At 42.5% G+C, this 27642-nt stretch overlaps 1 protein-coding gene across 2 annotated transcripts in view; it reads right to left on the bottom strand.

Moving 5' to 3' along the window:
- asic1c (acid-sensing (proton-gated) ion channel 1c) overlaps nt 1-27041 on the bottom strand; it is a 67509-nt gene extending 40468 nt beyond the window's left edge. For both annotated transcript variants that reach the window (XM_027171581.2, XM_027171582.2), the window contains exon 1: nt 25754-27041. In XM_027171581.2, coding sequence (XP_027027382.1) covers nt 25754-26317 — 564 coding nt within the window. In that variant the 5' untranslated portion in view covers nt 26318-27041. The remainder of the gene's footprint in view (nt 1-25753) is intronic.
- Between the last annotated feature and the right edge of the window lie 601 nt (nt 27042-27642).

Below are 27642 nucleotides of genomic sequence, written 5' to 3'. Positions count from 1 at the left end.
GGTGATGTTTCTTCCCGAAGAGATTTACAGATTTGAGAAGGGACTAATTTAAAAAGAAAAAGAGCTCGATTCAAGGACTCGGCTTTGTGCGCTACTGCCGTTAGCGTGAAAAGCGTTTTTGGGGCAGAGGTACAAACGACGATTATAGACAAAGATTATTCTTGAGATAGAAAATATTGCGGTAAAAAACGCTAAAATCGCTAACAAACCAAGGCAGGAAGAAAAAGCAGAATTTTACCACAATAACGTTACGTCGGTGACCACGGCAACTAGTTAGATTAGCACAGTGGTGTAGTCTAGCTTTTTGTATTGAGTATACTGTGACCCCCAACGCACCCGCTGATAATTTTACCGCGGCCCACTGGGGGTGGGGGTGTGAGGTGGCGGATATACAATTAAATTAAAATGAATCATTTTAATTTAATTGTATTTAAACATGCCTTTTTAACTCACTACAACGCTAAATCAATGAGAACCCTGAGCTTGTTTCTTTACAACGAGACGGTTCCATCTGGGGTAATAAGAGACAATGACACCAGAAGTGTGTTGCTTATGTCCAGTTTATTCCGTTGTTTTGTTTCGGTTGCCGTCACTGCAGAAATCCCCGCTTCACACAGATAGCATGTCGGACATGACGATAGGGATGTAAGTGCTGTGGTGACAATCTCAGGGTATTCCACCATGACTTTAATCCAGAACACCGGCAGAGTTTCTAACTTTCTAACGACGTCTGTTTCGTGCTCATTTTTGCTAATTTGTGGGTTAAATTTGAGCAAACACAATATACACGTACACCAAGCACTGTTAAACATGACAAAGTACCGGTGAACAGAGAGAAGAGCGATACACACCTTCTCTCTCCACCAAAGCTACAACACCACTGCCGCTTGCAGCCGCTTAGCTCCAGATGTAACCTAAACCCGGCCCGATATCATGATATTTTGCGCATGCGCGGTATTGGTGCGGCTTTAGGTGACGTCTCTCAGCTCCCGGTTAACCTCTCGTCCATGGAAAGTCACACAAACCCGAGAGAAATACACCACAGTAAATAAAATGGGAATAATATAATGTTCTTGGGTGGCTCGGTACCATTTGGTCCACGGACCGGGGGTTGGGGACCACTGATTTAGAGCATTATTAAAGACCGCTTATGTGTTATCAACATTCCAATTTATTATAAGCAACAAAAGACAGTCAGCTGATAAAACCTGTGCTCCAGGTCCCATATTCATATAACATTTAAGGCTAAATGTGGCTCTATATAAAGTTCACCCAAAAATGAGAATTGTGTTATTTCCTCAACCTCAATTTGTTTCAAAACTGTATGAGTTTCTTTCTTCTGTTTAACACAAAAGACAATATTTTGAAAAATAACACAATTTTCATTTTTGAGTGAACTTTATACCTTTAAGAGCTACATTTAGCCTTAAATGTTATATGAATATGGGACCTGGAGCACAGGTTTTATCAGCTGTACATTTTCAGTGTACATTTAAGAGTGAACAATAAACATTTGTTCAGTTTTATCATCAACACTCTTTCATTGCAGAATATTATGAACTGAATGAACTGGTAGTTTACAAAGCTTTCCAAATACATGTGTACTCGGGCTGTGGGTGAAATGGCACCCAAAGCTGCTGTAGCTTTAGGCGCAGGCTTCCGAAAACACTCAGAGTGTAGTTTGGGTCTGCTTTCGTTTCAGATCTTCTTTTACATTAGTTAATTAATTTGTAATTTGCGCCGAAAAACACCGCCAAGCAACTAATTTTCCTCCTTGATAGGTGATGTCAGATCAGGTCACAGGATACGGAAGCCCCAATGGTCCAAAAACGTTAGTGATTCGCAATCGCAACCACAGTCTGTGTCCGCACCACAGACGGGGTGAATTTATGAATGAAAGTTCTGTCACAAAACGATATTGTTACGTATCCTCACGCTTTTTAAGTGGGTATACGGAAATCCTTGGCCTTTCCTAGTGGGTAATCGGCATATACCTGCGTATCACGTAGACTACACCACTGGATTAGCATCGTTTCAATTTTGCTTATGAACCCAACCAAACAAAGCCCCGCCCAAGATGTTAAGTCGGAAAGCAAAACGAATCACTCTGCCTTTCCGACCTGTGAATTTTGTTCTCACATTTTGTCTGCAGTTTTAGCTATAAAAAATATATACATATACACAAATGTACCTGTGGATGCCTTCACGCCTCGTCAGGTCTATTCGGTATATCGAAAGTAGTTCACGAGATTTTGACTTCTTTGACAAGTGATACGGGAAACATTTCAAAACATTTTGCTTCTTCAGATGGAATGTCACCACTTTCACCTTAGGATTTGATCTAGGTGAAAAACAACAACAACAAAAAAAAAACAGAAACACAGCTATCTTGTCCAATGACATATGCTATGCTACATTTGTGTTAATTTCTGTCACTTTTCAGTTACTTAGCAGCAAAAGCTAGCTGTATTATGGATGGTGAAAAAATGAAAAGATGTTGGCGACGCCACAAGAATCCACAAGTCACGGATTTGTGAACCGGAAAGACAATAAGATGTTCCTTGTTTGAACAGTAAAAAAAATGGAGAAGCAGCTAATTATTAACTAGCATCACAACAGGTTTAGCTTTGTTCGTTTCCTGTACAGATCTGGAGAATGGTGTTGATGGTGCAGATGGCTATGAGGTAAGGAAAAAGCGAGCGAAAGCGAGAGAGGGGGGAAAAAGAGAGAAAGAGAGCTTATTAAACGGAAAGGCAGGTGGGAGTGAACATATTCTACCAACTCTCACTGTCTGCAAGGGGCCAAGCAAACAAGCACACAACCCACACACTCATTCCACATGACCTGTGAGTTTTCCAGGGCATCAAAACAGATCCTTTTTCCTAGAGCACTTCAGGAGATAGAAACGAAGGCAAAGCGCCGATTGCATCACGCAAGCTAGTCGACATAATGCGTAGGAATGGCATTAGGTGCCGGCGGTGTTCGTTTTAAAGCCTCATATCCTATCGAGTCTGCAAAAAAAATATATAAATCTGCATCGAACAGCGTTAATTCGTTTCGTAGACGTTTATGATTCATTCTAGTCTTTTGACCACAAAAAGCCCAAGCGGCTGTAGCTTTAGAACGCTTTTTCATAGAAGCCTCTGCATTTCAGTATAAACATCCCTCGGGGGTGTTGAGTTTAGCAATAATATAGTTACTCTTGAATAGTTCCTGACCTTTATGTTCACACTGCATTAATAAAACAGATTATACATAACTTTTGAAGCAGAAAATGGAAACACAAATCGTTCGCATTTTATACTGTTCGACATGCCGTTTGTTTTTGTACTTTTTTAATTTCGAGCGTCATATTTGCCAAGAATTTATTCATGATCGTTGGCTTTACATGTTTTTTTTTTTTAAAACGGCTGAGTGTATGTTCTCAGCCAGAAAAGGGTGGTTTGTCCCCTTCAGGTTGGTGGAGAGCTCCTGCCTCAAGTGGAGGAGTTTAAGTATCTTGGGGTCTCATTCACGAGTGAGGGAAGGATGAAGCGGAAGATCGACAGGCGGATCGGTGTATATCGGTCGATATACCGGTCTTTTGTGGTGAAGAAAGAGCTGAGCCGCAAAGCGAAGCTCTCTATTTACCTGTCGATCTACGTTCCTACCCTCACCTATTGTCATTGGATCATGACCGAAAGGACGAGATCCCGGATACAGGTGGCCGAAATGAGTTTCATCCGCAGGGTGGCTGGGCGCTCCCTTAGAGATAGGGTGAGGAGCTCGGTCACTCGGGAGGAGCTCAGAGTAGAACCGCTGCTCCTCCACTTCCAGAGGAGTCAGCTGAGGTGGCTCGGGCACCCTGGAGAGGTGTTCCGGGCATGTCCAACCGGGAGGAGCCCCCGGGGAAGACCTAGGACACGCTGGAGGGACTATGTCTCTCGGCTGGCCTGGGAACGCCTCGGTATTCCCCCGGAAGTGCTGGAGGAAGTGTCCGGGAAGAGGGAAGTCTGGGCATCCCTGCTTAGACTGCTGCCCCCACGACCCGGCCCCGGATAAGCGGTAGAAGAAGGATGGATGGACGTATGAGTGTAAATGAGCCGATGTGTTTATATAGCCATGCTGACGTTACTCCAACGTTCTCAAGTCAACCGAGTCTGCTTATGTACAGGACACGAAGCATGAGTTATATTATAATTTGTAACATTGTGTAAAAACTCACGTCAGGATTTAAAAAACAGGAACCATGGGACAGAAACTAGGGTCCGAGGGGAAAAAAAAGGAAAGAGACAGTGTCTAGCTTGAGGATCTAGCTTGTTTCGCAAGATTTTTAAAACATCATCTTTTGCTTCATCGCACCACGTCTCGGAATAAACCTGCTCAGACTGCATTGCTAACGCTACAAATCAGACAAAAACGAAGCTAATCAAAACCTAATTAACGCGACATCGCCCTCAAGAGGTTGCTAGTTCAGCTAATCCGAACAATGACACATCCCAGACCTGTTTTACTCACAGGTTTGTTTGTCTGGAGTAAAAAATAAATAAATACGGTGAACAAACCATGCGACAGACAGTTTTGGCGTTAAACACAGGCCCTGAAACTGGAAGCATGCTTCAGAGAAGAAACAAGCTTGTCACTTGTCAGTCTAAAGAACCTCATGCTAATTATGGCATCGTTTAACAACAGACCATAGTGTACACCGTATACTGTACATGAGGAGGTGGAGAGAGTTATATGACCGTTCACCAGTTAAAGATTTCAGTCAATTATAATAAACTCTTAGTATCTTCACCACCAACATATTACAGTGTCACGGGTCACTACTTACACGATTTACGTCCGAGTCGAGATATCTAAAAGTCAAGGTAAAGTCCTGCTCGGCTGCCTTGAGTCACCTAAATTAAAGTGTCCTTATCTCCTCCTCTCACATGGAACACTGTCAAGCAGCAAATTTCATGAAGATAGGTCTGGAATTAAATTTTTGCGTAACGACGAATTACAAGCTGTATCTACGAAGCTTTCCGGCCACGTCGGGTTCCAGGTTTTTGCGGAACTCGTCTCGGCCTAGTTTCACGTTTCGTTTTAGACACAAGATTTTTTTTGCTTGAAGTTAAAAAACAATAAATAAATAAATAAATAAATAAATAAACCGCTCTGATTCTATAAAAAAAATGAAGGAAAATTTTCCTATGATTGAGCTGTTACACCTCTGGAGCCAGTGATTTAATATCGATCTAAATTTTCCTTGGAACTTCAGACACACTTTCTAACATGTAAGATTTAAGAATTCAGTAAGAGTCTTTGTGGTGTAAAGATAAATATTTAAGGATCTGACGTTTTTGAGTCGACATGATTAATTGTGTGTCAGATATAAAAACAGATGGGAAAATCTCAAAGCATGTTCAAAACCACTCAGAATTTGGTGCATAAAATGTCTAAAGTCTTTAAAATCATGAGACAAACATCGCAACCATCTCATAACCGTTCTTAATTTTAATCCATAACAATATCTCATAGGACTCTTTAAATGCAACAATTGGTTATTTTACAGTATGAGACGCATCCTGTGGTGCAAACATTCGCCATGTTAGCAGCGGTGAGAATAACTCATCCTATAATGGAGTTCAACTGTTGAACGAGACATAAAACTGCAGGAAAAAATTTATGTAAAAAAAATAAATATATATATATATACATATAAAATTATGTTTTATTTATTGATTATTTTTTAATGTGAGAATTTGTGTGTGTGTGTGTGTGTGTGTGTGTGTGTGTGTGTGTGTGTGTGTGTGTGTGTGTATATTTGGGATAGAATATACGGACCGATGAAGACAAAACAAGATAATTCAAAGATGAAATAAAAACAATGAATGAAAAAAATCCAATAGAAGTCAAATGCAAAGGAATTTTCCACAAAAATGTACATAACATAAAAACCCCAGACAATTAAAAAAAAAGAAATAAGGACTAATGTGACGATCCACGATTGAGAAAATGTCCAATTTTGAATCAAAATAAAACTCGCATAAAAAATTGTGTATATATTTCGAATATTTCTTCCACGACCCACAAAATAGCACTTGATCCAGATTCTTTTTAAACCAACATCTAAAGCTGTTTTTGCTTTAGATCCAAAATTAACCATTTATTTAAAAAAAACAAACAATAATAATAAAAATCCGTATTAAAAAGTACAAGATTTCAAAACGTTGACTAACGCTAAGACTAAATAAATCTAACAGAAGTCGAATACTGATCTGTTGCCGTATCCTCGATCCAGCACAACCTGTCCTTGACCTCAGGTTTTAGGATTAGGCTTCAGGATGAATGCAGCCCCTAAAGATTCCTCCTTCTCCACCATGATCTGGTCTTCTGTTGTGTACTTTACTGTCGATAAAGTCATAGGAAGGATCGGTGCGCACAGGAAGAGAAGCTGATTGAAATACCATTGCCTTCAAAGCTTTTTGTACACAGTCCAAGCGTGTGAGATAAATTGACTTCACACACCACTGATTATCAAACCTACACTGTGTGCTGGGCCTCATTCATCAAGACCTCCTCAGGCAAGACCGCTTCTACAGCGCTGGAGGTTTTTTTGCCCACGGCGTTTCCCCCGTCAGCAAACGACCTCCTTGCTCTTCTTTAAACAGCGGCGTGGAGGTTGTAGATTTCACCACACTGTCCAAACAGACTATCCTTAATCCGCTGCCACATTACTGACAAACACAAAAGGAAATTTCCAGTCATTTTAAAGGCTTAAATCCAAGCAAGCGATGAGATCAGGCAGCTCCGAGTTTGTGACAGCAAATAATTACACCCGGCTAGCATAATGTGTGGATTATAATAAGGGGGAGTAAAACTGCCTGTGCGGGGAAACACCAGTCAGCTCCATCTATCACGACTGAAGTGAAGTCCTCTGGATGAAAAAAGCTCTGGAATGTATTGAAAATAAAATGCTAAAGGACTCAAAATTTAACCCGCAGCTCGAACGACGTGCACGTCACCAGCAATCTGTCGCTTTTTGGTTCGTCTGCGATTTGACATTCGGGTAACTTTAAATTTTCGGGTAACAGGTGAAAGAATGGAAAATGAAATCATTAAAAAAGAAAAAGAAGATTAATTCAGGGAGGACACGGTGGCTTAGTGGTTAGCACGTTCGCCTCACACCTCCAGGGTTGGGGGTTCGATTCCTGTCTCCACCTTGTGTGTGTGGAGTTTGCATGTTCTCCCCGTGCCTCGGGGGTTTCGGGGGCACACTCTCATTCACACACACTCACACACTACAGACAATTTTCCAGAGATGCCAATCAACCTACCATGCATGTCTTTGGACCGGGGGAGGAAACTGGAGTACCCTGGAGGAAACCCCCGAGGCACGGGGAGAACATGCAAACTCCACACACACAAGGCGGAGGCGGAAATTTAACCCCCGACCCTGGAGGTGTGAGGCGAATGTGCTTATACTGTATATAAAAGAGCTACATCTTTGTGTACTTTTTTAAATAATACTAGGCCAATAATGAAAGATACGTCAAATGATGTGGTTTTGCATTTTAACTTCAGCCTCATGAACCGAACCTGGAAAAAAAAAACAAAAAAAAAAACAAACTGATCAATAGGATGTACACAAACTCTCTCTCTCTCTCTCTCTCTCTCTCTCTCTCTCTCTCTCTCTCTCTCTCTCTTTCTCTTTTTTAAATGCTTCATTGCAAGGGAAAAAAAATAAAAAAAATTCCAAAATTGATTCTCGTGTTTTATGCTCAAGCACTGACAGAGCAATTTGCTTGCCACAATGGATTTGAAGCTAGATATATGACAGTTTTATTTCCACAAACCAGCAAAGAAAAAAAGCAAAAAAGCAAAAGAAAAGAGCTGATGAGGCAGACAGAAGCTCCTTTAGCTCGTCCTCTTTGTATTTCTTCCCTAGCTCTTTTTGTCCGCCGAACAAAGCCGCCGACGGTTGTTGTGAGCGCGGGATGGCGGTAGACATGAGACGAGGCCCTTGCAGTGTGTTGTTATGAAGCTAAAACGATACCAGGAGAGCTGCGTGAAATCTATTTACATGCTTAATGTGAGCTCGTCATTAGAGAGAACGGGAATTCGGCCGCTCGTTCGGTTAGTGAAATTACGGCATGCTTTATGCAAGAGAAAAACAGATTCCGTTCATCAGCGAAGGCAATTTTCTTCATGTAAAGATAATTGCAAGCTTTTATTAGACGAATCTTCGAGGCTGGAGTGCTATTTTGTTTAAATTGGGATGGATCAAAAAAAAAAAACCACCACAACAACCCACAAGTCTTTTAAATATGAGTGAACGCTGGCATCCAGTGCTGTATGTTTGTCTCATCGATTTGATAAGCATCAGGGACCACAGCAGCACGTCTGATTTCCTGCAGCGCCGCTTCCTGCTTTCCCCCAGCCGTCTCTCGGGGAGCTCGCAGACGCCGAATACAAATGATGTGTGATATTTAAACGGCTCTAACATTTGCAGAGCCCAAACAAGTCTGCGCTCGCACAGGCCTCCGTGTGCCTGATAAACACACGCATATTACCAGAGCGTAGGCCGGCCTGAGGGTTCAAAACATTACCCTCTCGTTAACGGCCGGGGTTCGGGGCAGGCGGGGCTCCGCTTCTGACACCGCAGACAGAAAGAAACTAATTTTTATCGTGTCGTGTCCATCGACTCATCGAGCTCCTACAGAAGGAACAGCAGCTGGAGAAGATGAGTTCGGCTGTGATTCAAAGCACAGGTTCATGCTGTAGTAATGCACTCAGGTCTGATATGTTACCGTTTCTATAGTAACAGCTCGTTCGCAGGTACTCGAACGAAGGATGGGCTAGATAAATAAAACGTGTGATAGGTGAGATGCTCGGGTTTTCTGTAAGGAAATGTTTATTTAAGCTTGATGAAAGGAGGATCCAGCATCAGTGATAAAGCTGTATACATGTAGACACACACACACACACACACACACACACACACACACACACTTCAGGTGCATAGAACAAAAATGAACCAAAGAACTATTGTGTGTAACTTTACTTTATATTTCTCACTGCCCCAGAATATGAACCATTAAAGTCTGTATTTAATTTACACTCCAGCTGAAAATCTGCATCTCCCTTTAGGCTGGAAATGTCTGAGTCAGCGATATAAATGCGATTGACTTGTGCAGAGGAAGCAGAGCTCGACTCGACTCAACTCGACTCTACATGCGTGCAGCATGAGAGATCATCACTGTGTATATCGATCTGAACGTCCGCCGCGCTCTCCAACCGGTAGCACGCTACAAATCTTCCCAGCCGTAGAGCAGCTTATGGAAATGTGTTGAGAAACGGAAAGCATCTTTTGCACTGCAGAAGCTTTTATCTATCCTGGAAAGATACAGTACATACAAGCATCGCAGGTCATCAAGGTCACGGTGTCCGATATTTCCGCCGGTCTGGTTTTGATTTCAGTTCCGATCCGACTTTTTTTTTTTTTACTACAATCTCAACATTACGGACTGAATCTGTCAGCTGCACATCGATACGCTCGACCGCTTGAAGTCTAGCTGTGTTTACAGATATTCCCATCCTAGTGGGAAAAAAATACCACATACATTTCACCTGTCAATAAACTGACCTTGTGAAAATGAATGCATTCTGTAAGTGAAAAAAAAAGCTGTGAATTAAAACAAGCAAACAAAAAAAGTTATGCTAAAAATAAATGGATCATGTGTCAAAAATTTTGTGGAAATGATTCAGCATTCATTCATTTTCTACCGCTTATCCGAACTTCTCGGGTCACGGGGAGCCTGTGCCTATCTCAGGCGTCATCGGGGCATCGAGGCAGGATACACCCTGGACGGAGTGCCAACCCATCACAGGGCACACACACACACTCTCATTCACTCACACACTCAGAACAATTTCCCAGAGATGCCAATCAACCTACCATGCATGTCTTTGAACCGGGGGAGGAAACCGGAGCACCCGGAGGAAACCCCCGAGGCACGGGGAGAACATGCAAACTCCACACACACAAGGCGGAGGTGGGAATCGAACCCCCGACCCTGGAGGTGTGAGGCGAACGTGCTAACCACTAAGCCACCGTGTCCTCCCCGTTTAATCTAATATATTTTTTATTACTATATCAAAATAGATAAAATTGCCACTATTTATTTATTTGTTTAATTCTATTGCATTACACAATATCTTATCAAGTATCTATACACTAATCTATCTATATCTATAAGTTACTATTTGAGTATTTGAAACAGCTCTTTAATACAAATCCATAACGAGTCCCAAATGACGTACTACACAGTACGGTCTAGTGTATAATCTGACTAGTATTACTAATATTTACACTACGGTCTAGTGTATAATCTGACTAGTATTACTAATATTTACACTACGGTCTAGTGTATAATCTGACTAGTATTACTAATATTTACACTACGGTCTAGTGTATAATCTGACTAGTATTACTAATATTTACACTACGGTCTAGTGTATAATCTGACTAGTATTACTAATATTTACACTATGGTCTAGTGTATAATCTGACTAGTATTACTAATATTTACACTACGGTCTAGTGTATAATCTGACTAGTATTACTAATATTTACACTACGGTCTAGTGTATAATCTCAAATGGAGTTTCATTTACTAGGCGGATGTATAAGTCATCTCCCAGTCGAATGCAGATCTCATCCAACGTACATAAGGAGACGATGCTAGCTAAAATGGACGACGTTTCTTGAAACGACAAACACAGTAAATTTTTCAAATGTTTGTCGTTTCAAGAGGCCTCATCCAACAGAGTGTTCTTGTAAATGCTTCTTCCTCAAACACCACTCACACACACCGCAGATTTGCGACGCACTTCCTGCGTTCCGGAAAATGAATCAACACCTTCAGACCGATCTGATTTGAGAATTCAAGGGCGACGTCGTGCTTCTTTATACCCGAGAAGTTGCGGATAAAAGTCACGAATGGTTTATGCAAATCAAAAGGTCCCACGCACCAAAGCAGCAAGACAGCAGAGCAGCAGGGTTTTGTTTCTGCACGACATGCAATAAAAAAACGGAAAAAGGTGGAAGTTCAGGACAGGCATTTGAATATGCAGAGATGTACAGTAACGTGGCCCACTGACTGGTGAGATAAAGTGACATTACTAAAAGCTGTATCTGTTCTCTCTAGAGGTCTCAGTCATGTATTTTAGTCTGTGTAATTACAATTGCAGATCTGCAGATCTGCAACAAACGTGTGTTTGAGCTCTGGATTACTGCAAGACTCGCTACAGTTCCCGAGGTTTTGCAGTTCTCATGGCAACATTGGGATGCAAGCTGTTTAATGTGTGGCCTTCACCTCAGCATGGAGGCAATAACCAGCTGTAAATGTCACCATTCCACACAAATAAAACAAGCATGTTTCAAAAAAGTAACAAATAAAAAAAAAAACACCACCTCTGAGCTGTTATGCTTTAAAAAGGTCTTAGAACCGTTCAGGATTTTTTAGTGTTCAAAACATGAGAAGTGATTTGAACACTGTGCCAACCGATACACAGCAGACATGCAAAGACTTAACGCATCTTACGCAACAAGTCTGCAAAGTTAATCGCTTTTTTAAATTTACTAAATGACTATGTAGGGGGGGCACAGTGGCTTAGCGGTTAGCACGTTCACCTCATATCTCCAGGGTTGGGGGTTCGATTCCCACCTCCGCCTTGTGTGTGTGGAGTTTGCATGTTCTCCCCGTGCCTCGGGGGTTTCCTCCGGGTACTCCGGTTTCCTCCCCCGGTCCAAAGACATGCATGGTAGGTTGATTGGCATCTCTGGAAAATTGTCCGTAGTGTGTAAGTGTGTGAGTGAATGAGAGTGTGTGTGTGTGCCCTGTGATGGGTTGGCACTCCGTCCAGGGTGTATCCTGCCTCGATGCCCGATGACGCCTGAGATAGGCACAGGCTCCCCGTGACCCGAGAAGTTCGGATAAGCGGTAGGAAATGAACGAATGAATGAATAAACCACTATGTGTCATGCGTTTTAATCTGTTACACTATAGCTACACTTGATGTTTTGAAAAAGCAATGCATGAAGTTACAGCAGTTCTCTTTTATAGAGTTAAAAACGTGTTTTGTTTTGTCTAATAAAAAACATTTTGTAAACTCGTCTGTACTAAAGTGGCGGGAAACTTAAAAATACAAAAACTAGGGATTGTGATTGGGATTTTTTTCTGTAAGGAGACGTTTATAAAAGGTTTATGGAAACCTCTTGAAGTTTCCTTAACAATAAAAGTAACTAAAAAAACAACAACAACCAAACATTAATAATCGAGAAAAAAATCGAGAATTAATGTTTTTTTTTCGTGCTAACCACTAAGCAACAGTGCCCCCCCTCCAAATCACCTTATTATAGTTAAATATATCTGAAAGTCGTTAAAACTACTACATTCTCCCAAGATGTATAAAAACGACGGCTGTCTGTTTGTAGGATCACTTAGAGTGCCGTTTGATAAAACGTCGCCTTGTTTAAAATCCCATTAAATGTGTTTTTAGCGGAACGCAAAGCCTTTTTTTTCCCCCACCCAGAGTAAAAACAGAATGTCCTGAAAGTCATGTAAGCACAGCTAATGATCGTGTAGGATGGTGTCTTTGTCTTGTTCACGGAATCTCGCCTTCAGTTTGATAAAAGGCTTCGGTTACAAGCTCTCGATTCAAAGCTCCAGAGTGCTAGTTCGATTCCGAGCTCTGGTTCCTGTCTGTGTTGAATTTCGTATGTTCTTCCTATTTCCGCATAGGTATACAAAATAAAAAGAGCCTATAGACTCGTATCAACAATCATGAACGAGGTCTTGTGTCATCGGATATACCCAAAGGAAACAATTACAGAGAATATTTCACAGTACATAGTGTTCAAAACTCATGAGGATGTCACATGCGGACGGTCTTGTGTGAGTGCGATGCTACTGAAAACATGAAATGAGTTTCACAATATCACAGCAAGGGCTTGAAGTATAGATTTGCCTTCAAATTTATTAGAACAAGCAGCTTTCGTCTCAGATCTTTTGTAAAAGGGTTAAGCCAAAAGGTGCTTGGACCCCTTATTGCTGCTTCCGATATACTACATTATTTACATGTGTTCGATTACATAATGATGTAAATAATTGAAATGCGTCATAATGACATCCGGATAAGGAACACAGCTGGTTGAGGAGACGGGAAAGTCAGCGACACCTGCTTATCGGCTCCTCACGACGCCGTCACTGCTGTTTCACACCAATTCGCACCTTCGGACTCTAATTCGCACCACGAGACTCCGTTGATAGTCATGTGACTTCTCTATGCAGTGATTTCACACCTATGAAACTACTCTCACCAGCCATTTTTATAATAATACCAAATAACAGTCACATTCCTGCAAGGTTTGCTTTGGCATAAAGAAATCCAGAGTTGGCCAAGAAAACATCCCCCACACCATGACACCTCCACCGTGGTGGATTCATGCTGGTGAGGCCAAGTTCTGACCCTACACTCTACATGTTGAAGTAGAAGATTCATCACCTAGAAATTCTCTGTTCTCTTCTGATAAAGCACAGACGCTCTGTAACAGTTGCCGCTCTCTCTCCCGTAGTCTAGATAACGCTGTTTGTAATAAACTCGTCAACCACCACATCTGTTATCTGGTCACGCCGTCGTCGTTATAGATGTCGGATACTACACCTTTTTCTTGTATAAATACACCCTGGTGGGGGCAAGGTGGCTTAGTGGTTAGCACGTTTGCCTCACACATCCGGGGTTGGGGTTCGATTCCCGCCTCCGCCTTGTGTGTGTGGAGTTTGCATGTTCTCACCGTGCCTCGGGGGTTTCCTCCGGGTACTCCGGTTTCCTCCCCCGGAGTATGAATGAATGAATGAATGAAATACACCCTGTCTGTCTCAGTAAACTTTGAAGAGTTTTGCTACCCGTAGGGCGACTGGGTGGCAGCAGCGCGACTCTCCAAATCCAAATGAACCAATATTGTATCAATTTCTAACCACAGAACTATGGACATATTTTTGGACCAATTTGTAGTCTCAGGAGATTTCTGGAAGACTCGTCAGGTTGATGTTTTTAGGTCTGAACATGTATAATTTTATGCATTGCGCCACTGTTGCACGATTGTATGATCGGATAACGGCATGCACAGGGATACAGATTGTCCTTCTTGAAGCGGCCAGTGAGCGTAGGTTTAAACGGAAAGAAATTTCCGTTCGGATCTCCTTTGCTTAAAGAACAAATGACTCCTGTTAAAGACTATAGAAAGCAAATGTGATTTAGGCCACGGTTTTAACGGACATGATGAGCACAGTGCATAGCGTTAATCCAAGCCTTTATATCCTGACATAATAAAGCTTTACAAGCTTTTCTCCTGCCTGGAGCTCCCTGCCAGCAGAAACCTTCCCCATCCAATTAATCAGAATTGCTCTGGGGGTCTAGCTGTGCCGTCTGCTATCTTTCCTTCTCCATTCAAACATTTCTCATTTTTCACACATCATTGGTGTTAATTATAGCTCTTTACAAATGAAATGTCAAAACACTTCTTTAATATTGTGGTGAAACTTGCTGCTGATACCGACAACGTTTTGGGTAAAACAAACGACGGTTCTTTTTCTTTTCTTTTCTTTTAAGTGCGAGTTCATGTTCTCAAAGCTGTGAATCTCTTTACTAGTTCTTACCGTCACAACAGCACCACCGTTTGATACTTAACACCGATTGGTCAGAAGGTGGTGATTAATGGGACAGTCATCAGTAACAGTACACACCCGAGTATTTACTTCATTACTTCATACACATAGTCCATACAAGCAGGGATTAGTACCGGGGATATTTTTGAACAGTCTCTCAGCAGTTAGGATTAAAATATACCCCCCCACCCCCAGCTGATGAGTGACATGTTTGATGATCGCAGATTTGATGGATCATGTCGCAACGTGGTGACAGATGCTCTACCAAACTTCTTAGCCTGCTCATTGTGTTCGGAATGAGATGCACATCTTTCCCATGATGCTCATTATGCCTCTGACTGGAGGATATAAAACCATGTCCTCACGTCACATGAAATGGCTTCAAACTTATTTTTTTTTGTATTTTTGCAGACAACACCATTATAATCTCTGTATCGATGGCATAGGATTTTAAAATAGCCACTGTTACTACGTCCAAGTTAACAATTTTCCTAATAACATTTCATGTGCAAGTTTTTTACTATAGAAACGATCCCACATTACAAAAGCCTGTATTTTCGAGAAAGATCGGATGCTTGATTTCTGACCAATCAGAGCAAAGGAATTCTCAAAGGAAATCTTTAGGCAAACAACTGGCTTGGCTGCAGCAAGAAAGTCAAGACCTGACACCCGGAAGCTCGGAGAGAACGAGATGAAAGTCTGTGAAGATCATCTCGAAGACGGACTTGCTTTAAGAAAAGTGGCTCTATCCGAATACTGATGACTGTGAGAAAACCGTTGTATGTGAGCTTTTCTTTTTTCTAGAATGTTCAAAGAGTGATCAAAGCAGAAAGCAGAAAGAGAGTAGACAAGAGAGGAAAGAGCGGGAGTTCGGGCATAGGGGGGCAGGTGGGGGCCGATCACCACCACAAACAATTAACCGTTAAATGAAAACTCTACAACTCTCTTTTATTTTAACTCTATTGAGTGTCAAATGATTAAGAAAATAATTAAATCACATGATAAGATATGACAATGTGCCATTGATTTACTTAATCCATCCATCCATCCATCCATCCATCCATCCATCCATCCATCCATCCATCCATCCATCCATCCATTCAGCTTTGCAATTGTTGACCCAGTTTCCGTTATTATTGCACCTAATGGACAAAAATTGGAATTGCAACAGATGCCCACAGGTGGTGGTGGTGGGGGGTTTACTCACGCTGCCCCATGCTTGCTCTACGAGTGTCCTCATGGTGAGCTGTAGGGATGCTACAGGGATGACATTGTTGATAGCATCACACAACAAAATGCCAATCATATTTTTTCCATTGGCTTTCGGATTATTGAAGAAAATCCCAAAGTCCTGTGAGAAACAAAATTTCTGCAAAATCAACAAACAAAAATCAAGAACAAATTCACAAATGAGCTTTTACAAACAGTGGAACCTAAAACAATCGGCAGAAGAAGTTAGAAACAAACTACACCACGATCACATGACTCTGCTTTCAAACCTGATTAAAAAAGAAGCATTCCCTGATAATTCCCGGATCCACTGTGTTCTATTAGTGGAAAAAACTCCCTACGATTATATGAGAAAGAAACCTCGAGAGGATCCAGATTCAGAAGGGAACCTCGTCCTCATTTAGGTGACACTGGACGATCGATAATGTCAATGTAAATAATGTCCTTTCTACAACAGTTTGCTTATCAAACTGCTTATCCAAACTTCTCGGGTCACACACACTCTCATTCACTCACACACACACACACACACTCACACACACACACTACGGACAATTTTCCAGAGATGCCAATCAACCTACCATGCATGTCTTTGGACCGGGGGAGGAAACCGGAGTACCCAGAGGAAACCCCCAAGGCACGGGGAGAACATGCGAACTCCACACACACAAGGCGGAGGTGGGAATCGAACCCCCAACCCTGGAGGTGCGAGGCGAACGTGCTAACCACTAAGCCACTGTACCTTGATTCTAAAATTTCTTCGCGCCAAAGTCTTCAAATGTTCACCGATGTAGATCCGAGCACAAAGCTGATCAATGCAAAGACAGTTCAAAGATGCCGTCATAGTCTCCAAGTAGTTCTATCCGCAGCCGTCCCATGAGTCATTGGCTGTCCATGCAGATCTATACCCGGCAGATTGCAGCACCAAGCGACAAAACCTCAACCAGGGTGTCAGGGTGGATCATGTAGGATTGAAATTCGGTTTCTTTGTTAATATCTGCTGTTCCTGGGACGAGTTCCAGATCCGTCACCTGCTTGACCAGGATAAGGAATTGTCTGAAGATGAATGAATGGACAGTTTGGTCCATGAAGTGATAAAGACACAAAGCCACACTAATGACTTATGACCGCGTGGGAACAGAATCCTAATGTTTGGCCATGTGCTATAAAATCATGGTTGCGAGTTATCTTGTTCTCACGCCATCTTGGCGTGAGAACAAGATAACTCGCAACCATGATTTTATAGCACAATGGAAGAAGATACCTGCGTATGAGCAAAACTTAAGTAAGGCATAAGATCGTTGTGTTCTGCCTACAATAATCATGGAATGTGTGTTAATTCAGGGATTTACCCTGAACCATCAGGTACTTGAGAAGAAAAAAAAAATGAAAGTAAAAAAAAAAAAGCCAACACTCATCTATCTGACTAAAAAGTGTTACGGAGCATTACGGTGCTCCTGACACAGGATCCGAATCCACTGTGACCCAAACCAGGATAAAGCGCTTAATGAGGATAAATAACTAAATGAGAGAGAAAAAAAAAGGTTCTTCTATGGCGTTAGACTAACGGATGATTTCTGAGGTGCCCCTTTGTTTTGAGTGATTGCGTACTGTATAAAGGACGGTTTAAAGGCTGTGCGTCTTACACCACAATTAAAGTATTATGAGGTCTCGTCTCATTTCAAAACATCATGACATCATAGTTGCGGCGGAGGCATGGTGGCTTAGTGGTTAGCACGTTCGCCTCACACCTCCAGGGTCGGGGGGTTCGATTCCCGCCTCCACCTTGTGTGTGTGGAGTTTGCATGTTCTCCCCGTGCCTCTGGGGTTTCCTCCGGGTACTCCGGTTTCCTCCCCCGGTCCAAAGACATGCATGGTAGGTTAATTGGCATCTCTGGAAAATTGTCCATAGTGTGTGAGTGAATGAATGAGTGTGTGTGTGTGTGTGCCCTGTGATGGGTTGTATTGTCCAGGGTGTATCCTGCCTTGATGCCTGATGACGCCTGAGATAGCCACAAGCTCCCCGTGACCCGAGGTAGTTCGGATAAGCGGTAAAGAATGAATGACTAGCGGCTTACGCTAGGATGCGTGTCACTTCGAGTAATAATTCAGGAGACAAGCGAAAAAACAAAACACTGTGAGAGAGCCTGAGCCGGCGATAAAAAAAAACCTATTTCAGATATATTGAGCACAGCATTTACATCCCCTTCACACATACTTTCACATGAAATAATGCGTTTAGAGTTTAAAAGCTTTCATTTCCTGTTTTTTTTTCTTTTTTATCTGCAACATTTAAGTGAAACTTTGTTTTTAAAAAGCCATTTTCTTTTCTTCTTTCTTTTTCTTTTAGCGTAATTGTTATTGTGTTTATCCTTTCAGTCAAACTTTTCCAACAGACGAGAGTATTCATATTCACTCACGAGTGCATCAACACTGTCGAAGGGATACTTTCAGGCCATTTGACATTAGAGAACAACAACGACAACACAAACACCGTGCCGGAATCAACATGCGATTCTCGAGGGTAAACGCAGGAACGATTCCATTTCCATGCATCTACAGTACATCCGCCTCCTTCCCACCAAAGTGCTAATTGAAATAGTCAGAAAGAAATATGAAGAGAGAGACAGAGTGTGCGAGCGACTGAATATTTCCATTTACTCCATCGAATTGACTAAAAGCTCTTTTGCACAAGGTGACACCTTTATTCCATTAACGCAGCACTTATTAATAAAAAAATAAAAAAATAAATCGGAATGCTAACACACACCACCCTACTCAAGCTAATGAGGCTTCCCTTCAAATTCACAGCCACTATGAGACGATCTAGCCGTTATTTTTTAATAGCGTGTGCCCACAAATTAATATCGCGAGTTAGGTTTCTTGAGATACATAAATGAACAGAGACCAAGACATCGATGGAAAAACACCCCTGGGGTTACAAGAAGCTCAGAAAGTAATGGTATTAAATGTCATCGATAACATTCCCATGTGTCACAACATACAGAATAAAGAGGATTTGTTTTAGGGTTGGGGCACGGTGGCTTAGTGGTTAGCACGTTCGCCTCACACCTACAGGGTTGGGGGTTTGATTCCCGCCTCCGCCTTGTGTGTGTGTGTGTGTGTGTGTGGAGTTTGCATGTTCTCCCCGTGCCTCGGGGATTTCCTCCGGGTACTCCGGTTTCTTCCCCCGGTCCAAAGACATGCATGGTAGGTTGATTGGCATCTCTGGAAAATTGTCCGTAGTGTGTGAGTGTGTGAGTGAATGAGAGTGTGTGTGCCCTGTGATGGGTTGGCACTCCGTCCAGGGTGTATCCTGCCTCGATGCCCGATGACAGCTGAGATAGGCACAGGTTTTTCGTCACCCGAGAAGTTCCGATAAGCGGTAGAAAATGAGTTAGTGAGTGTTTTAGGGTCAACTTAGTTTGTGGTCATGTCTTTATAAACACTGACAAGGCAAGGGTCAAGGAAATTATACGTGAGGTACCCATAACTCTGCGCTTGTACTAAATAGTTCTTCTCAATGGTCGCATCTCAATCCGCTCCCTAGCTAATGATTGGTATGGATTGGTAAGGAAGTTGATTGGTTCACTTCACATTGTTATACCAATGACTCCATTTCCAGCAATTTCCTCATCAGCCCCAGCAGACAGTGGATTATTAAAAACACTCAAAAGTCTCCATCTACAGTGTAGAATGCAAAATAAAGTAAAAAATCAAGAAGTCATCGCTTCAGAGCTACGACACCACTACCAAGATACTCACTCACTCATCTTCTACCGCTTATCCGAACTTCTCGGGTCACGGGGAGCCTGTGCCTATCTCAGGCGTCATCGGGCATCGAGGCAGGATACACCCTGGACGTACCAAGATACTTATGATTCTAAATAAAAAAGTTGACTGTCCAACACTTTCTTCCTGAACTAAGATTCTTCAAAAAATATGAGGTCATTTCCAGTAAGGCATTGTGGGATTTTTTTTTTTTTTTTTTAGGGAGCCAATGGATTTTGTAATTGAGAGACTAAGGGACCCAATTGAGACCCAGCCATCATTAGTCACAGTTAACCTTAGGGCTAGCAGAGATCCTAAACAATATACGTCATGTATCGATCAGAGGCCACTAATCGATTCCTAGAGTATGGTAGCATAGCAGGGTCCGTGAGAACCATATATCAGATCCTTGCCTTCAAAAGCTAAATCGTATCCTTTTTAAATGCAATGCATTCAGTAGATATTTAGTTGTTGCCCTTAGATTCAAAATCATGTCAAATTATTTTCACAGCAAGTTCTGGTAGAAAATCAGTCGTTGTGCAAAACATCCAATAGTTACCATAAATCAGCGCCTCCTTTTTTCTTCTTACCAACCGAAGACCCCCTAAGCCCCGCCCAATTGCATTCCAATGGCTTATGAAATCAAATGACAAAATTCACCAAAGATCAATCAGCGTAAGCAGCTATTACCAGACAGCGAAAGCCTCGTGTCCTTTCCCCTTCAGTGAATTAGCTTTTCCACTCACTCACTCACTCACTCACTCACTCACTCAACTTCTCGGGTCACGGGGAGCCTGTGCCTATCTCAGGCGTCATCGGGCATCGAGGCAGGATACACCCTGGACGGAGTGCCAACCCATCACAGGGCACACACACACTCTCATTCACTCACACACTCACAATTGACAATTTTTCCAGAGATGCCAATCAACCTACCATGCATGTCTTTGGACCGGGGGAGGAAACCGGAGTACCCGGAGGAAACCCCCGAGGCACGGGGAGAACATGCAAACTCCACACACACAAGGCGGAGGCGGGAATCGAACCCCCGACCCTGGAGGTGTGAGGCGAACGTGATTACCACTAACCCACCGTGCCCCCAGTTTTTCCACCAAATGAATTTTATTGAAAAAATGTTTTATTGAAAATTTCTTCCCATTTAAAATCCTCCAAAGTGACATACAGTGACGTCGCTGGTTCTTCGGCATCCACTGAGCCTGACTGAGACACACTGCCATCTTCTCAATGAAATCATGTTTCAAATCATTTGAATATTAAATCATTATTATTCATATTTGGAATAATATTCTTATTCTTTAATATCTACAGTACAGTCCATCGATGACCCCAAGTTCAAAATCAGCCACGATAAAAGTTAATAAATGTGCATAAGAATGTGCAGAAACTGTCATTCCAGTGGCTTTTCACTACTCTACTCGACTCGCAACCTTGGATGAAAAAAAAAAAAAAAACACCATTCAGTGGCAGATTGCACAAAAGGAGACTTGCTTTCACCTGAAACCTGCAGTTTCTTATTTTCCTTCGGTTGTTGGTTCACTGTTCCGTCACCATCGACAACAAAGACACAGAAGTGCTTTTTAAGTGGTCTATTGGCGTCACTTGTGGAATCGAGCGCTCTGTTGAATCCGTACGGATCGCAGGCATAAAGCCGATCCCTGACGAGTCACAGGAATGCATAATGCGGCGGTAATGCATCGGAATGCACCATGACACCTTGACACATCCCAACAGCACAGCGGTGCATTGTCAACGCTAATTTGTTGGATATTAGAGATATGAAGCATACACAAACATACACACAGAAAAATTAATTAGGTTCAAATGCGTACCCACATGCATCCAGCAGTTTTAAAGCATGCGCACAAAACAAAAAAAAAAAAGAAAGAAACTGCTGTTGTGTCATCTCAGTGACCTGGCAAGTGTTTGTCATTATGCACAACAAAAGCAATTACCCATGAATGATTTGCTTTGGCAAAGCAAAGCCTTGTTGCCAGGCAACACTCATGTAAATGAAGTAAGCTCCATCTCCAACTACAAAAAAAGTGCAGGGACAGTTACTCGAGTGACAGAGACGGCTTTAAATTTAGCAACGTGTTTATATATCGAACCATCGCTCAAAAGGCTAAATGAGCTTCTGTTGCTTTCAGCATTCCTTTCACATGAAGGGGATTTGTTTTTGTTTTTTTTTTTGCAGGAAGACTATTCCTGCTTCAAACACCCCAATGACCTGACAGCGATATGAAATAAAGTCAATAAACTGTCATTATGTAACTGTCATAATGCGAACTATCAATTCTGACTAAAATTATAACAAAAACTATCAATTGTTTGTGCTATTGAAATATTTTATCTGGACCTCAGAAGGTGGCATCGAGTTACTCATATTATTTTCAGCATCAGCGTTCTTTAGACCAGTGGTCCCCAACCCCCGGGCCGCGGACCGGTGTCGGTCCATGGACCAAATGGTACCGGGCCGCCCAAGGAACATTAAATTATTCCCATCTTATTTATTGTGGTGTATTTCTCTTGGGTTTGTGTGACTTTCCACGGACGAGAGGTTAACCGGGAGCTGAGAGACGTCACCTAAAGCCGCACCAATACTGCGCATGTGCAAAATATCATGATATCGAGCCGGGTTTAGGTGACGTCTGGAGCTGAGCGGCTGCAAGCGGCAGTGGTGTTGTAGCTTTGGTGGAGAGAGAAGGTGTGTATCGCTCTTCTCTCTGTTCACCGGTACTTTGTCATGTTTAACAGTGCTGTTAAAAAAAAAAAAACCTGATGAATCAGTAAAATAAAATGTGCAACACGCTACATCTGTGTAACGCACAACACGGTCTTGCGGACGATTTAGCAACTCGGCGGAAACTCTAAAACCGAGCGTGCAGCATGGAAGCTCGTGTCCGTCAACGACTCAAACATCACCCGTGCGTAAACGTAGGATGTGGCATCTACCGCATTGTCAGGAAGGTTTTATTATGCCGCTGTGCTCAAATCCTTGGATTTCCAGAAAGTGTTTCTGACTCTCACTCTCGCTCACTCATCTTCTACCACTTATCCGAACTTCTCAGGTCACGGGGAGCCTGTGCCTATCTCAGGCGTCATCGGGCATCGAGGCAGGATACACCCTGGACGGAGTGCCAACCCATCACAGGGCACACACACTCTCATTCACTCACACACACACACACACTACGGACAATTTTCCAGAGATGCCAATCAACCTACCATGTATGTCTTAGGACCGGGGGAGGAAACCGGAGTACCCGGAGGAAACCCCCGAGGCACGGGGAGAACATCCAAACTCCACACACACAAGGCGGAGGTGGGAATCGAACCCCCAACCCTGGAGGTGTTAACCACTAAGCCACCGTGCCCCCATTCCAGAAAGTGTGTGCTTAAATAAAATAAAAATCCTTCGGGAGCAATTGGGAGTAGAATTTTTTTGTTTTGTTTTGTTACTTGTTATTTCCTATGAAACGAGAAAAGCTCATTTAAAGCAAAGGGAAACAGACTAGATGGTTGATCAACAAGGTAATAATTCAGATCTCGTGGCCTCATACGAATCGTGTGATCCTAGAAAATGCTTCATTATCTATATATTTATAAATAACCAGTGTTCTATCCACACCATCGCCGTCATCGCAATTACCTCCGATTAAAGCCTGTGGAGTCTCATATGTCACCTAATAGCCGTGGGTTTATAATGACCCATAATTTCAGTAATGCCCTGCTACTACTATACTGTATACGTTACCTGCTCTTGCCTTGATATGTGTCTCAATATAATGAATCATCTCTCTCTCTCTCTCTCTCTCTTTACTACTTTCATTCATTAAACACGTAATACATACTGTACATCAAAAAAAAACAAAAACAAAAACAAAAGACAGACAGAAAAGCAAACACAGAGATTTTGTACTTTATTCTCCAGTGTGAGATTTAACCTGCATCCATAAATCACTTCATGCTGTAATCTGTTAAGAGTAATTATGCTGCAAAGAAAAGTGATGAGCGTTAAATGTTACTTTTATCAACCTGAAGTATAAGCAAACACTTCCATCCATCCATCCATCCATCCTCTTCCATTTTCAGCTGTGTAAGCAGACACACCAAGCCCTTCCTTACCCCAGTTCCTGTCTCTATCTAATCCTTGGTCTTCCTGAGACCTTCTAGCTCCTTGTGATGCAGATACACTACGTTGAACTCCCTGTAAATGTCTCTAAGGCTGAACCCAGAAACTTTGCTAATGGAAGCTCGTATCCACAAACGCATTCTTTCGGTCATGATCCGATGTTCATAACCGTAGTAGGTGATGGCGGGTAAATTGCTAGCTTTGCTCAACTGTCTCTCCACCATGGCAGACTGGTACAATGTCCACATGACTCCTGTCTTTGAAGCTGCAGCTGCCCGGCTTGTTTTCAACCTGCCAAAGTTCTCGCATCCCACCCTGCTGCTGCGATCCCTCCACTGGCTTCCGGTAGCTGTACGCATCCGGTTCAAAACACTGATGCTGGCCTACAAAGCCAAAAATGGACCAGCTCCCTCTTACCTCAAAGCCCTCATCACTCCTCACACTGCACCCCGCACCCTCCGATCTACCAGCACTGCTCGACTGGTTCCACCATCTCTCAGGGTAAGAGGCAAGTATACTACAAGAGTCTTCTCTGTTCTGGCACCAAGGTGGTGGAATGAACTTCCCCTAGAGGTCCGGACAGCTGAGTCACTGGCTATTTTCAAGTGGCGGTTGAAGACCTAGTTATTCAGGAAACACTTCAACTAGCACTTCTTTCCTTATCTTTTGCATTAAAAAAAAAAACAAAAAAAAAACCTTTGACACTTTTTCATTGTAACTTTGAATGATTTTAAACTCATGGTATCTTAAGTATGTAACCTAGTGAACCAGCATTAATGTATTCAATGTTAGAGATTTGTCACTTATGTATGTCGCTCTGGATAAGGGCGTCTGTCACATGCTGTAAATGTAAATGTAAATGAAGCACATTAGTTCCTTCTGTCATCACGTCTGTCTTGACATTACAAAGACAGCATGTCCAGTTAACAAGCAAACAAAAAAAACAACCCTGGAGACCCCTTACAAAAAAAAAAAAATACTCAAAAATAAATCCTCACAAAGGGAAAGATACATTTCAATCAACACCTTTTGACCAGTCAGATTTGAAAACCCAGTTATGTTCAACCTAAAAACAAACATTTACTATAATAATTGGGAACCGAACTTGTTCGCTAGGATAACTGCCAGACTCAAAACAGACTCAAATCTCGGTTTAATGGCATAGAGCAGATGTTCAGAAACACACTCGTGTACGTAAATACACGATCGCGAGGACGTCATTCGATCTCAGTCGACTGTTTCTGGCTTTTAATGAAGCACATGCTTTTGTTTTCATTTTTTGTTCACAAACCCAATGTAATAAAAATAAATAAATAAATAAAAAATCATAAAGTACATACAGTATGTAAAATATTAAATGCATGTTTTTTTGTTTTTTTTTAAATGGCATAAACGACTAACATTGGAATAAATTTACCCGGACTATACGGGATGCATTTTTACCTAACTACTCACAGAACAGGAAGAAGTTTATACTTCCACCGAGTCACACCTCAATACATAGGTTATGATGATAATAATAATAATAATAATAATAATAATAATAATAATAATAATAATAATAATAATAACAGAACTTATTTGAAATCTATTTCTTACTAAAAATTTATTTAACCCTAACTCTAACCCTAACCCTAACCCTAACCCTAGGTTGGAGTTTCTTTTGAACATACTATAAATACCTTAAAGTTAGGCATTTTAAAGGTTATAACCACAACAGGTAATTAAATTAAATTTGTCCATCTGAGAAGCAGTCATCATTTTACTTCAATCTAAATAAAAACTGATTCGGCAGCTCGTACGACAGTGAGAGGATTTGTACCCGTTTGTATCTGACACACTGTAAATGGGATGGGGTGGGTGGGTGGGGTGGGGGGACATGCCGAGATCTCTGACAACTCACTGTGGAGAAGTTGAAAGGGAAGCAATCGTCGCCTCGGAAAGTGCACTGCAGAAGCATGTCGCCGATGTCGTGGCCCGTTCGGTTATAGAAATCGGTCATGTTGAACTGCTTGGGCTTAAAGTTGACAAAATTGGCCTTTTCCTTCAGAGCAGCAAGGATTTCTGGCTCTGCTAGATGTGGGTTTGCGATCTGGTAGTTCTCGTTGAGCAGGGCAAGCAGTTCCCCGACGTGATAGAGATCGTTTTTGGTGATTTTGGAAAAGCGGAACTCGTTGAGATTGCAAAAAGTCACAGCGGGAAAGGTGAGGTTTGGTGCTGCCACCTCGTCCAGTTTGGTGACGTGAGGAAACTCAAGGTAGTACGACACACGGTCCATGCATACCAGAAGCAACAGCCCGAGAGAGCCCAGGAACGAGAGAGTCCACAAGAAGCGACGGAATGTCATGTGTCCGTAGGCAAAAATGTGGCTCATGCCATGCAGCGTGGACGAGTTGGCGAAGGCTTGCAGATTCGAAGGCCTTATGCTTTCGATGCTGTCCTCCGAATCTCCCTTTATGGCTGTCATGGTCAGCAAGTCAGTTACTAATCAGAAGTTAGCAGAGAAATTGGAATCAATTTGCAAAGTCAAGAGTATCAAAAAACATCACACATGATCCAAACTCCCGTCTTGGATCGCAAGCCGCCCCTCTGCTCTTCCCCTGAAATGTGCAGTCTAGTCAAAAAGAACCCAAGCCTGTGAATTGTTCAGGTTGCACATTGAAAAGTGCAAAACGGAGAAAAGGAGATAAGGAGCCCCAACTGAAACATTCAGCAGCCGACCAGATCGTGCAACATCCAGCCAGGAAGACTGGCTCTACATTGCCGTGTTGGATTTATGAATGGGGAAGAAAAAAAAAATCATTCAAAAAAACAGCTGTTGTCTGATATTCATTTTTCTCCCCTAGATCTTCCTCACACTCCTCTTCTCCACATAAGCAAATGAAGTGTCATAGACCTCCCCCTAGTCAGTCTCTTGCGCTTGTCAGTCAAGTCTTTGTCGCCTCGTTCCTCCGGGATGTACGACGAGCGTCGAGGGCTACCTCTTGATGATGAGAAAAGCCACGCTCAAGGTCTCGCCCAAAGCAGCCAGCGTTTTCCTCCAGATCTGCTCATGTGGATTTGCACACCAGTGCCTCAATCCTTTCCCTCTCTTGTGCAAGCTCCGCGCTCGCTGACTCTTTCCCCCTCCCTCTCACTTCGTCTCTTTAGTAGTCAGAATCCATCCCACTGCTGAGCTCCTGCTTCACCAGTGTGTGTGTGTGTGTGTGAGAGAGAGAGAGATAGATAGAGAGAGAAAGAGAGAGAGAGAGACGGAGAGACAGAGAGAGAACGAGCGAGAGCGAGTGTGGGGGGAGGGCAGAGGGGGCTTACACTCAATACGTTGTCTCCAGGTTTCACAACAGAGAATCACAGCCTGCAATCTACAATCTGCCTGCACAGCCACAGGTAGTCGCCTATTGGCATTTGTGCACTGAGATTTCATCCTTGTCAAACCTCCAGAACGCGATTCGTTCTACTTCCTTACAGAAACCTACCGGCCAGCCTTTTTTTTTCCCTGAGAGAGAGATGCATTTATATAGTACAGCCTCTAATAGTCAGTCAATTAGAGACATTGTACAGAGAGAATTATGAAAGGATAATCTGTCAACTTGGGAGGGCACGGTGGCTTAGTGGTTAGCACGTTCGCCTCACACCTCCAGGGTTGGGGGTTCGATTCCCACCTCTGCCTTGTGTGTGTGGAGTTTGCATGTTTTCCCCGTGCCTCTGGGGTTTCCTCCGGGTACTCCGGTTTCCTCCCCCGGTCCAAAGACATGCATGGTAGGTTGATTGGCATCTCTGGAAAATTGTCCC

Source organism: Tachysurus fulvidraco, chromosome 3 (genome assembly GCF_022655615.1).
Source record: "Tachysurus fulvidraco isolate hzauxx_2018 chromosome 3, HZAU_PFXX_2.0, whole genome shotgun sequence".
Lineage (NCBI taxonomy): Eukaryota > Metazoa > Chordata > Actinopteri > Siluriformes > Bagridae > Tachysurus > Tachysurus fulvidraco.
This window is presented reverse-complemented; position numbering and strand designations above follow the sequence as displayed.